We start from the raw sequence: 13,140 nt of genomic DNA, 5'->3' as shown, positions 1-13,140 counted from the left end.
ATTCAAATTCACTATCAGAACCATCTTCAGATTCAGACACATCAGATATAAATTCACTATCAGAACCTCCTTCAGATTCAGACACATCAGATTCAAATTCACTATCAGAACCATCTTCAGATTCAGACACATCAGACTCAAATTCACTATCAGAACCTCTTTCAGATTCTGAGACATCAGACTCAAATTCACTATCAGAACCTCTCTCAGAAATAGACACATCAGACTCAAATTCACTATCAGAACCTCTTTCAGATTCTGAGACATCAGACTCAAATTCACTATCAGAACCTCCTTCAGATGCAGACACATCAGATTCAAATTCACTATCAGAACCATAGTCAGATTCAGACACATCAGATTCAAATTCACTATCAGAACCTCCTTCAGATTCAGACATATCAGATTCAGACACATCAGATTCAAATTCACTATCAGAACCTCCTTCAGATTCTGACACCTCAGACTCAAATTCACTATCAGAACCATCTTCAGATGCAGACACATCAGACTCAAATTCACTATCAGAACCATCTTCAGATGCAGACACATCAGACTCAAATTCACTATCAGAACCATCTTCAGATGCAGACACCTCAGACTCAAATTTACTATCAGAACCTCCTTCAGATTCTGACACATCAGACTCAAATTCACTATCAGAACCATCTTCAGATTCAGACACATCAGACTCAAATTCACTATCAGAACCATCTTCAGATTCAGACACATCAGACTCAAATTCACTATCAGAACCTCCTTCAGATTCAGACACAAATTCACTATCAGAAGCTCCTTCAGATTCTGACACATCAGATTCAAATTCACTATCAGAACCTCCTTCAGATTCAGACTCAAATTCACTATCAGAACTTCCTTCAGATTCTGACACATCAGACACAAATTCACTATCAGAACCTCCTTCAGATGCAGACACCTCCGACTCAAATTCACTATCAGAACCTCCTTCAGATTCAGACTCAAATTCACTATCAGAACCTCCTTCAGATTCAGACTCAAATTCACTATCAGAACCTCCTTCAGATTCAGACTCAAATTCACTATCAGAACCTCCTTCAGATTCAGACTCAAATTCACTATCAGAACCTCCTTCAGATTCAGACTCAAATTCACTATCAGAACTTCCTTCAGATTCTGACACATCAGATTCAAATTCACTATCAGAACCTCCTTCAGATGCAGACACCTCAGACTCAAATTCACTATCAGAACCTCCTTCAGATTCAGACTCAAATTCACTATCAGAACCTCCTTCAGATGCAGACACCTCAGACTCAAATTCACTATCAGAACCTCCTTCAGATTCAGACTCAAATTCACTATCAGAACCTCCTTCAGATTCAGACTCAAATTCACTATCAGAACCTCCTTCAGATTCAGACTCAAATTCACTATCAGAACCTCCTTCAGATTCAGACTCAAATTCACTATCAGAACCTCCTTCAGATTCAGACTCAAATTCACTATCAGAACTTCCTTCAGATTCTGACACATCAGATTCAAATTCACTATCAGAACCTCCTTCAGATGCAGACACCTCAGACTCAAATTCACTTTCAGAACCTCCTTCAGATTCAGACACATCAGACACAAATCCACTATCAGAACCTCCTTCAGATGCAGACACCTCAGACTCAAATTCACTATCAGAACCTCCTTTAGATTCAGACTCAAATTCACTATCAGAACCTTTTTCAGATTCTGACACATCAGACTCAAAATCACTATCAAAACCTCCTTTAGATTCAGACTCAAATTCACTATCAGAACCTCTTTCAGATTCAGACTCAAATTCGCTATCAGAACCTCCTTCAGATTCAGACACATCAGACTCAAATTCACTATTAGATCCTCCTTCAGATTCAAATTCACTATCAGAACCTCCTTCAGATTCAGACACATCAGACTCAAATTCACTATCAGATCCTACTTCAGATTCAGACTCAAATTCACTATCAGAACCTCCTTCAGATTCAGACACATCCGACTCAAATTCACTATCAGAACCTCCTTCAGATTCAGACTCAAATTCACTATCAGAACCTCCTTCAGATTCTGACAAATCAGACTCAAATTCACTAACAGAACCTCCTTCAGATTCAGACAATTCAGATTCAAATTCACTATCAGAACCTCCTTCAGATTCTGACAAATCAGACTCAAATTCACTATCAGAACCTCCTTCAGATTCAGACAATTCAGATTCAAATTCACTATCAGAACCTCCTTCAGATTCTGACAAATCAGACTCAAATTCACTATCAGAACCTCCTTCAGATTCTGACACATCAGACTCAAATTCACTAACAGAACCTCCTTCAGATTCAGACAATTCAGATTCAAATTCACTATCAGAACCTCCTTCAGATTCTGACAAATCAGACTCAAATTCACTAACAGAACCTCCTTCAGATTCAGACAATTCAGATTCAAATTCACTATCAGAACCTCCTTCAGATTCTGACAAATCAGACTCAAATTCACTATCAGAACCTCCTTCAGATTCTGACACATCAGACTCAAATTCACTAACAGAACCTCCTTCAGATTCAGACTCAAATTCACTATCAGAACCTCCTTCAGATTCAGACACAAATTCACTTGTGGATTCAGTGACAGGAACAGTAGTATTAATATTCATGCTTGCCAATGAATCTGTAGTCATAGTCGATTTTGATGTTTCTGTAGGTCTAACCTCAGTTATTTCAGGAAAAGGAGTTGTTACTCCAGGTTCAGTAACTGCATCTAGAAAACAATTTAGTTCATTAACAAATTCATTACTTTTAAAACTGAATGGTGTGAATTTTGTCAACTACTGTTTTGAATATAAATTAATATTAAACATACAAATTAATTAATTGATAGATATGTATAGAAGAAAAAATATTTTAAAATGGTGTATTGTAACTTTGGCAGTAGAATTTCAGTGAAAAAAACTTAAAGCACATTTACTAAAAAGGTTGCAAGAAAAGGTGAATTTAATACAAAGTTACACTAATGTTTTATTTAATCTATTCATCGAGTTGGTCTGAAAATATTTCAAGCATACTTTTTCTTAATAATCTGTATACACTGCAGCATTATACACCTACTGTATGTTTTTTAAATTTTTATATACATATAAATAATAGTATTTCAAAATCCTTTTAAAAGTTGAAGAATATGTAGGTCACAACATTGCTACTCTACCTCCAAGTTCACATTTGACACCACTGAATCCAGGTTGACAGAAACAAAAATATGCAGCTGCTCCCAATTGAAGACATGTACCATCATTGAAACAAGGAGCACTATCACACAATGTTTCTAAAAATAAAGTTATTTTGCAATTTATGATTTGTCTCAATAAATTAATTAAAAAGTTCAGAAACATTTTATTGTGATCCTAACCAATTTAATTGGCAAGGAGTTTAAACATCCCTTAGGTTACAGCAGGATCTTTATTTTAAAGTAAAAATTGGGAAATGTGAAAACAATACTGTTCAAAAGCAGAAATAATCAGGAAGCCTACAGGCCTACAATCATATGGAAGCAATACAAAAGAAGACACCTTACAACAATGGAATATATTTACCGTTAGGGGCAGGTTATTCACTAGTGCAAATGTGGTATTATGTTTTACTTCACAATGTGGGGCCATTTAATAGACTACTGTTAAAGAAAGGTTACCTCGTTCACAACTGTCTCCAGCATAGCCAGTCGGACAGTTACAAGTATATGAGTCACCGCTACTTAAGCACTGTCCACCATTCAAACATGGATTACTATTACACACTATAGAAACTATAGAGGAATGAAAATAAAAGATTAAAATTCAGGGCTTTATGGTGAATAGTAAATATATTGTAAAAAAAACAGAAATGTTCTTCTTGTCAAAATGATCACTAAATTTTTGATGGCTATTACAATTTTGCACTGTGTGCATATTACACAAATCAATTTAGCTTATTACAAAATTAGTTTAATTACAGTTTACTAAATAATGTATCTACCTTCATTCTCACAGTTGTTGCCACCATACATGGAAGAACACAGGCATAAGTATATGCTATCAAAGGAAAAACAGGTTCCTCCATTGAGACAAGGATTGCTATCACATGGCGTAATAACCGCTGTTTCACAGTTTACACCAGTAAAACTCTCTGGGCATTGGCAGAAGAAAGAAGTTCCAGATGTCATACAAGTTCCTCCATTAATACAAGGATCGCTATCACATGGCGTAATAACAGCTGTTTCACAGTTTACACCAGTAAAACTCTCTGGGCATTGGCAGAAGAAAGATGTTCCAGATGTCATACAAGTTCCTCCATTAAGACATGGATTACTATCACATGGTATAATAACCGCTGTTTCACAGTTTACACCAGTAAAACTCTCTGGGCATTGGCAGAAGAAAGATGTTCCAGATGTCATACAACTTCCTCCATTAAGACAAGGATTGCTATCACATGGCATAATAACTGCTGTTTCACAATTTACACCTGTAAAACTCTCTGGACATTGGCAGAAGAAAGATGTTCCAGATGTCATACAAGTTCCTCCATTAAGACAAGGATTGCTATCACATGGCATAATAACTGCTGTTTCACAATTTACACCTATAAAACTCTCTGGACATTGGCAGAAGAAAGACATTCCAGATGTCAAACAGCTTCCTCCATTAAAACATGGATTGCTATCACATGGCATAATAACTGCTGTTTCACAATTTACACCTGTAAAACTCTCTGGACATTGGCAGAAGAAAGATGTTCCAGATGTCATACAAGTTCCTCCATTAAGACAAGGATTGCTATCACATGGCATAATAACTGCTGTTTCACAATTTACACCTGTAAAACTCTCTGAACATTGGCAGAAGAAAGATGTTCCAGATGTCATACAAGTTCCTCCATTAAGACAAGGATTGCTATCACATGGCATAATAACTGCTGTTTCACAATTTACACCTGTAAAACTCTCTGGACATTGGCAGAAGAAAAACATTCCAGATGTCATACAAGTTCCTCCATTGAGGCAAGGATTGCTATCACATGGCATAATAACCTCTGTTTCACAATTTACACCAGAAAAACTCTCTGGGCATTGGCAGAAGAAAGATGTTTCAGATTCAGATGTTATGCAAGTTCCTCCATTAAGACAAGGATTACTATCACATGGCAACATGCCTGTAAAAGAAAATCAATAAACTTGGTGTTTAATTTACTATTTTCGACAATGTTTATAGTAGTTTTCTGATTCAGTTGCAGATTTTGTAAAAGTAAAATGTACATATTGGCATTTAACTATGTTTTAGTGAATTTTTGTTTTAAATGCATCAAAAACCATTCATTTTCCAGTCATGAGTCTTTGTTTTATTCACATATTTGTTTACAGAAATTAGTGACAATAAATGAATATTTATTACTCTTTATTGTACAGGCATACATGATCGACAGCATGCTATTTTTAAAATAAATCAATAAAATCAAAACATGAAGCAATGAACAGGCTCCGCATTTAGTAAGTTCATCATGTTAGCTATAAATGCAACACATATGTTCTAGAATTGATCAAATGATATAAATTATTCAAAGACAGTTGAAATGAAGAGTTTACAAAAACATTAAAAAAACATACTGTAATGTAGACAAATTTACACTTATTCATATCTGAAAATATAACTGCAATAAAAAATGTATTTAGAAAAAAGATATATACCTATTATTGACTGACAGTTGGAACCTACAAAGCCTTCTTGACAAAGACAAATGTAGATATTAGGGTCATCAAAGCAAGAACCTCCATTTAAACAGGGGTCACTCTCACATGGTCGAATTGTACCTGTAATAAACGCATTAAAATAATTACACATAATGCAGTAATCTTTCCAAATACACAATACTGTATTTTAAATATGGAAAGCAATAAATGAAAGAAAAATATGATGAAGTATGATCAAGAAATTGACTTACTTGTAAGAATCTCGCAACGAGTGCCCTGGTAAGCAGTTGGACACGTGCAAGAATACACATTCAATCCGATGTCAACACAGGTGCCACTATTCAAACATGGACTGCTTTCACAGGCAAATACAACTATTTTTTTAAATAAGAGATTTTTTTTATTTCCAACAATATTCATAAACTTCCTAGCCAAGGCTACCTCTGTTGTTAGTTGAGTAATGGTATATAAGAATGATAGATAACTGAGTACATACTATGTTCAACTTCCACTCAATTGGAGCATACTTATCAACACAGATTGTTAGCACTAAGTTATATAATTTGACTCTGACTTACCTGTGTCACAGGTTAATCCTGTATATCCCGTAGGACAATCACATTGGAATATTCCATCCTGACTACTGCATGTGGCACCATTATTACATGGAGAGCTGGAACAGGCATTTGTAACAGCTGTAAAACAATAAGAGGATATCTTTATATTTACTTCTACACTACAGGTGATTCTAGTGCAGTTGAATTATATATATCTTCATATTATATTTCTTTAATCCTTTAATAAGTCTATGTATTGTTGTCTTTGATGATTTAAAGTAAATAACGATTAAATGAATCAATCAAATCTTTTACAGTTCCAATGTCTAGGTAGTAAAATGTTCATAGAACACAAAATGCTCGACATAAGAGAGTTAGTTGACTTCTTTTCTTGTGAGAATATTGACATTGACAGGAATTAAATCAGGACCCTAGAATTTGTATGTAGTTTAACCACTGCTACAACTTCACTCCATTTTAGAATTATAATACAAAATAATTTGATAATTGTGTAGCAATAAGATGGTATTGTGTAGCACTTGGCAGGTCTTGTCTTTTGAAATTATAGGTGTGCTACAAATTGCAGTCCTCAATACATTCATGAATGCTGTAGGTGTGCTGTTTGTATTTTGGTGTGTAGAAGTTCACAAAATTTAAGCGTGTTGTAAATAGCACTCCCCAAGGGCAGTTTAGCAGTGTGTTAGGTGAGTGATCACGCTCGCTCGCCTTAAAAGACAAGGCCTGACTTGGCTATGCTACACTGGTGAAAACTAATCATTGTAGTAGACATTATTAATATAATATTTTTCTAATTTGAAATAGACTATTTAATATCTTACGTGTTGCACATTGAACTCCTGAAAAGTTTTCAGTACAAAGGCACACAACACTGCCACCAGCCTGGTTCATGCACATACCACCATTAAAACAAGGCTGATAAAGTGCACAGTAATCTATACCTGAAAAAAAAAATTATCTTCATTATTTAATTAAGGTATTGTATAAGCTATTGTTAAAAAAATTAAATCATAGTTTTCTATTAAACATAGCAAGAAAGATAACTACACCAGTTATTAGTCAACTAAATACTGAGAATCTTGGTATTCGATTTCACATGATTAGCAATTAAAACTGATAAATTCCTTATTAGAATTCTTACCGAATTCACAATTAGTTCCAGAAAAAGGTGACTGGCAAAGACAGTTGTAGCCACCATCATTTCGAAGTTGACAAGTACCACCGTTCAAACATGGTAGGCTTGAACAGGATGATAGAGTTTCTAAAATGAATAAAGCTTACTTATTAGAGGAAAAATGGACTTAAAGAAGATATTACCAATGAACATAACTTATAATAATAATATTAATAATGTTAAAAATCCAGGGCGCCTCTAAGCGCTGAACAATCAGCAGAAAATGTTATAAAAGAGGAAAAGCAAATGGTAAACTTAATTAATAATAAATTAGTGATGATAAAAATAATGTATGTATGATGATTAGAAAATAAAGTTTATACTCAATAATGACCAATATGGCTATAAGAAATAACAATGAAAAAATAATATAATAATAATAATAATAATAATAATAATAATAATTAAAAGCATTACGAATGTCACAGTTGTTTCCTGTAAATCCTGATGTACAAAGACAAGTGTAGCTGCCATCGATTTCAAGCTGGCAACTACCACCATTAATACATGGTTGACTCAAGCAAGAATCTAAATCCTCTAAATTTATAGAAGGCAAAGATAAATATATATAAATTTCAATTTTAAACTGACAACTTTTTTTTTTCCTACTTATCATTTCAGACTGACAATGTGGCAATGAAAAAAGTAAACTGCTCAATGGAATTTTATAATATCATAGCCATGTCTATTTTCCATGACTAAAGTACTGTTACAGACATTTACAGCCCAGTGGTGATATTCACCAATCACACTTATAAGACATATTTTCCTTAAATAATTTCACAAAGTAAATGATCTAAATTCTAGGATTTTAATGGTGTTTCTTTTAGTGTGTCATTTTTTTTTCTCAATTTTAGGCAAATTGCCAAGGATAACCACAAGTGAACTCAATCACTGTCCTTCTCTCAAAGGTGGCTCTCCTGTTCACACAACAAACAACAAACACAAGATGCTCTACAGTATATAAACAAAGACTTTTATTACAAGTCTTTGGGAGTGGAGATGAAAATTGTTATATGACAGGACTTGAACCCAGGACCCATAGATTGGTAGCCAAGCATCATAACCACCAAGCCACAACTCCACTCATTACTGTACTGTAGGTACATTTTATAAGAGACAAAATTATTCAGTAATCCAAGTACAAACAGGAGTTCAATAATATCATAATATGGCTTCGCAACTTTCAGTTTAATCACTACGGTATCTTTATGCAATGATATAATAGAGTACTGTATACAGTCTTACCAGTTTCACATCTTGTTCCAGAAAAGCCAGCTGCACAGGTGCAACCTGGTTGCGAAAGAGACTCGATACATGTTCCTCCATTAAAACAGTAGGGATCATTGGCAGAGAATTGGCTACAGGGACCTGGCACTAGAAATGAAAATCAATTACATTTTAAAAGTTCAGTTTTATCATGCAATATTAGACCACAAATCAAATTTTCATAAATCCAAATAAATAAATAATACATTTTTTTGTTATGTTCATAGGTGAACTAATAAAGGGAAAATGTACATTTTGCAGGGTTGGAAAAATTGTGTACCTGTATTTTTATGATACAAGTGACCACCACCTGTTTTTTAAGTTCTAGATTCTATGTTCTCCATTATTTGATAATTTTCCAGGTAAAAATTCTTGTTCCTGTACAACAACCATAGCTACCATGAATGCTATTTATATTTCATGCTCTAATTCAAACTGCCTGAAGCACAAATTTAGTTTGGTTTAAAGCTATTCAAAAGTACGAGTACTAAAGAATTATTTGTCTAAGGTTGTCAATTGTAAGTCCCAAAAATAATCACTTGTTATATATGTAACACGATATAAAATACTTGTGCAATTTCAGGTGAACAAAGAAAGCACTAATATACAATTACGGTACAGTGTTTTTGTATATGCAGAAAGGGTCACTTACACTCTGTGCAGTTTTGTCCTGTGAAGCCTTCCGTACATGTACAAGTGTACGAACTATCTCCCACGGTCCCAACAGTACAGATACCATCATTAAAGCAAGGGTTTGGCATGCATGCTGTCGCGGCTAAAAAGAAAAAGACAAGGATATTATTACTATAACAAATTTGAATACATTTATATACTCACTTTTATTGAAGACAACATAAGAGCTCAATAATTTTTCAGCCGTTATGCATAACTTAGCAATAACATAATTATACTGTATTTTCTGGGTTCACCCTTACAAACAAGCAAAGTCAGCTATTATGTTTGGTGGTGATAATTTTTGAAAAATGTTTAGTTAGCAAAGATCTCCCAATTTCTTGGCAAGTTTAGGCCTCCTAAAGACCTCCTGTTTAAAAAAACAGATTTTCTAGACTTTATACAAAACTCTAGTAGAGTAAAAACCATGCAAGGAATCAAGAACAGAAATAAACAATTCTAATTCATTGCTCCACTATTAGTATTAATATTCTTCTGTTTGTTATTTTTCACACTAATTTATTATGGTTTTTTTTCGCAATATATAATTTGTGTTTCTTGAATGAGGAAGACATCATTTTAAAAATCAATAATGATATTAAAAACAAGTTTAAGTCGAAATTAAATAACATGTTTTATTTTCTAGATTATCACCGTTGAAAGGTACAGTAATATAAATTAAATAATAAACATTGCTACAAAATCGCTGGTTCCCATAACATTTAGAATGGAAAAAACCACCACACGTGTAGAGTTCCCACTATAAGCTTTACTAGCAGGCACAAACTGGTACAAAGCTAGCTAAGACTAAATCTCTATATAATGATAAAGTCAGCTTTAAAAAGAAAGCTATTGAAAAGTTTTCAAGCAATGTAATCGCATTAAATACCAAGAAGGACCATAGAAAACTACTTATGGAAACCCCTTGTATTCATTTTTATTGACTACTAATATTATTACATCATGGGATAATATCAACAAAAAAAGCCTAAAAATAATCTTGAAAGTGGAATAAAAATGAAAGTTGTAAATTCTAAAAATGCTATTAAATTCTAGCTGTTTTTTTTAATACTGTATATATTATTTTATATAATCATTTAGTACTGTATATTCATTTTTTTGTTGATTTTTATAGTTGTTTTAAGTTTTAAAACATTGTTAGTATATAGTTTTAGCTTTATAACAGCTAACAACAGACCTCTGATAGGTCTGATGTGGTTTTATTCTGTACAAAAATATGTTTGTTTTTTTTTAATAAAGACAATTAATACTGTATATTCATTTTATTGTTGAGTATTATAGCCAATTATGCAGATCTTTGAACAGTTATTGAATAATACATACCAACAAGATAGAATATTATATCTAAGTTATTCTAAATATGGGATTAGTTCAAGTACATTTTCAGAATTGTTTACTTATGCCGATACGCAAACAAGGACTTGAATTTTGCTGTAACTTATTGGTATCAATCAAGGACAGTGTGAATGAGATTTGCTTCTGATCACTAAATCTATTTAATCCCTCACCAACCTACCTTAATCCCCTGAAACACAATATTCAAACCACAAACTCAACAAAGCTACTTTTTTTTCAAACAGTATTAAACTAAACAAAAAATTAATGTTCATATTTCTATTAGTTTCTACAGTATCTTCTTCAAATTGAAGTAATTCTTTATACCCTATAAATCTAAACATGGACCTACTTTAAATTATTAGTATTTGTACAAATTAAACAAACTCAAAATCGGTAATATTCGATGGTCTATCACTGGTTTATTAATATTAACTTGGTTGGTAAGCCACCTTTGTTTTCAATGACAGTTATTAAATTGTCCCAATTGAAATGAATATGGAATTTATTGTTTGAATATTTTGAACTAATCAAGTGTAGATATACAGTTAACTATTGTAAAATTAAACATGATTATTTTTCCTTGCCTGTTTTTGACAATGCTGATACCGAACCAGTGATAACTTTATATACTACGTGAACGCAAGGAGTATTTATTATCTACTGAATTATCAAAACAAGTACAAATCTTATTCTACTCCATAGCGAAATTTTCATGTTTTGTTATTTTTTTAAGAATACATCTATTTAAATAAATAATATTAGCCCAAAGGAATAGTGTTTTCCGAAAGCTATGGTAGTCTGCCTGTTTTACTTTACTAATTTAACATTTTGTTTATTCCATTAGTATCTCCATTGAGATCTAATAACCACAGAATTGTAATTTTTTCAGTAATTTGCTTTTTGATTAAATAAATACATCTGAATCACTGATATAAAAACTTAATTGAGCTGATGAATAATACAACTGCAATTATAGTTAGCAATGTAATTTCCGAACAAGTATTGTATTTTGAAGAAACCAACAATAGTGTATCCTTGCCCGACTGTTACATCAATGGCCAGTCTGTTGTAGGAATTTGTATACTCAATAGAAATTACAGAAATACAGATTTCCAGTTAAACTGTTAATTGTGTTATGAGATAATAGCTTGAAAGGTTGACTAGTAAAGCACGTCCCCTGATTTGTTTACTATACATGTTGCAGGCATCTTGTCTAACCTGTACAACTCCCTAATTCAATAATATGTTTATCTCTGAAAGTAAGTAATAAACAACCAAACAATGGTAGGATATTATGACATATAGCTTTTTGTTCAAAATAGTAGTAAAGCAAAGTTCAAGTATGTTCGCATCTAGTATGTATTAGGCCTGGTATTATTATATACCTGTCTTTTTAAAAGGGCATGACAATCAAATGGTATGATGAACATGGAGCTATACATTAGATAGCTCTAACCCGTATTTTTATAGCTTCATTGTATAAACAATATCTTTGTATTAACGTTTGTTCATACCTTGAAACTATTCATTGTACAATGTACTGTACTCATTGTGTGTAAAAAGTACAAATTGTACTTGATACAGTGATCTGATAAACTTTCTCACAGAGCCATATGAAGAGTTCCGAATATTAATCATTTTGTAAAAAGTATAAAGAAAAAAATTCAAAGTTGTATGTTCCTCCATATGACAAAACATGCTCTGTGTATACCATGTGACTTTTGAGCTTTAGCTGCATAACTATTACTCTGTAGCTTTAGCTGCATAACTATTACTCTGTTAAACAGGTCAGTTTTTTCCATATTATTTTGAAGCCAAAATAGAAGTATTAATTATATCAATTAATAAAGTTAAGGATTAAAAAAAGAAATGAATACGTACGGTTTTGGCACATAATACCCGTGAAATTTGGTGTGCACATGCAGCTTGCAAAAAACTGATGATTTACACAAAGTCCACCGTTAAAGCATGTAATACCAGTACACGCATCCAATGCTGTAAATATTAGTAATCAAAAGTGCAGCAAAAACAAATGGTGTAATGTTATTATCAAATACAGTAGAACCAAATTAAGGCGACAGAATAGGGTCCAAGCAAAGTACTCCCTTGTCCACTAAATATAATAATAGTGTTAACATTGCCCCTCATTCATTTCATGGGAAAGTGTCCTGTGATAAGAAGGGCGTCTTCTGAATAGGGGTGTCCACTAAATGGGGATGTCCCCTAAATGGGAATGTCACCTGAATAGGGATGTCTTCAATGAGAGGTTCTACTGTATTAACCATAGATTAAAACATCACATTTATTACATTTCACTGAAAGGAGGCAACATTTAATCTTCCATTCCATGAAACGAAACAAGTGTGA

General features: G+C 33.0%; 1 protein-coding gene across 1 annotated transcript in view; it reads right to left on the bottom strand.

Moving 5' to 3' along the window:
* LOC144845734 (uncharacterized) overlaps nt 1-13,140 on the bottom strand; it is a 39,142-nt gene that overhangs the window by 21,624 nt on the left and 4,378 nt on the right. Inside the window, exons 3-15 of the mRNA XM_078703163.1 lie at nt 12,655-12,768; nt 9,395-9,517; nt 8,722-8,850; nt 7,891-8,010; nt 7,441-7,560; nt 7,121-7,240; nt 6,303-6,419; nt 5,976-6,098; nt 5,722-5,844; nt 4,014-5,189; nt 3,691-3,804; nt 3,211-3,327; nt 2,717-2,766 (exon numbers count right to left, since the gene is read on the bottom strand). Coding sequence (XP_078559289.1) covers nt 2,717-2,766; nt 3,211-3,327; nt 3,691-3,804; nt 4,014-5,189; nt 5,722-5,844; nt 5,976-6,098; nt 6,303-6,419; nt 7,121-7,240; nt 7,441-7,560; nt 7,891-8,010; nt 8,722-8,850; nt 9,395-9,517; nt 12,655-12,768 — 2,546 coding nt within the window. The remainder of the gene's footprint in view (nt 1-2,716; nt 2,767-3,210; nt 3,328-3,690; nt 3,805-4,013; nt 5,190-5,721; nt 5,845-5,975; nt 6,099-6,302; nt 6,420-7,120; nt 7,241-7,440; nt 7,561-7,890; nt 8,011-8,721; nt 8,851-9,394; nt 9,518-12,654; nt 12,769-13,140) is intronic.

The sequence above is a fragment of the Antedon bifida genome, chromosome 6 (assembly GCF_963402885.1).
Source record: "Antedon bifida chromosome 6, ecAntBifi1.1, whole genome shotgun sequence".
In the NCBI taxonomy this organism is placed as follows: Eukaryota; Metazoa; Echinodermata; class Crinoidea; order Comatulida; family Antedonidae; genus Antedon; species Antedon bifida.
The sequence above is the reverse complement of the archived record's forward strand: the minus strand, read 5'-3'. Positions and strand labels throughout refer to the sequence as shown.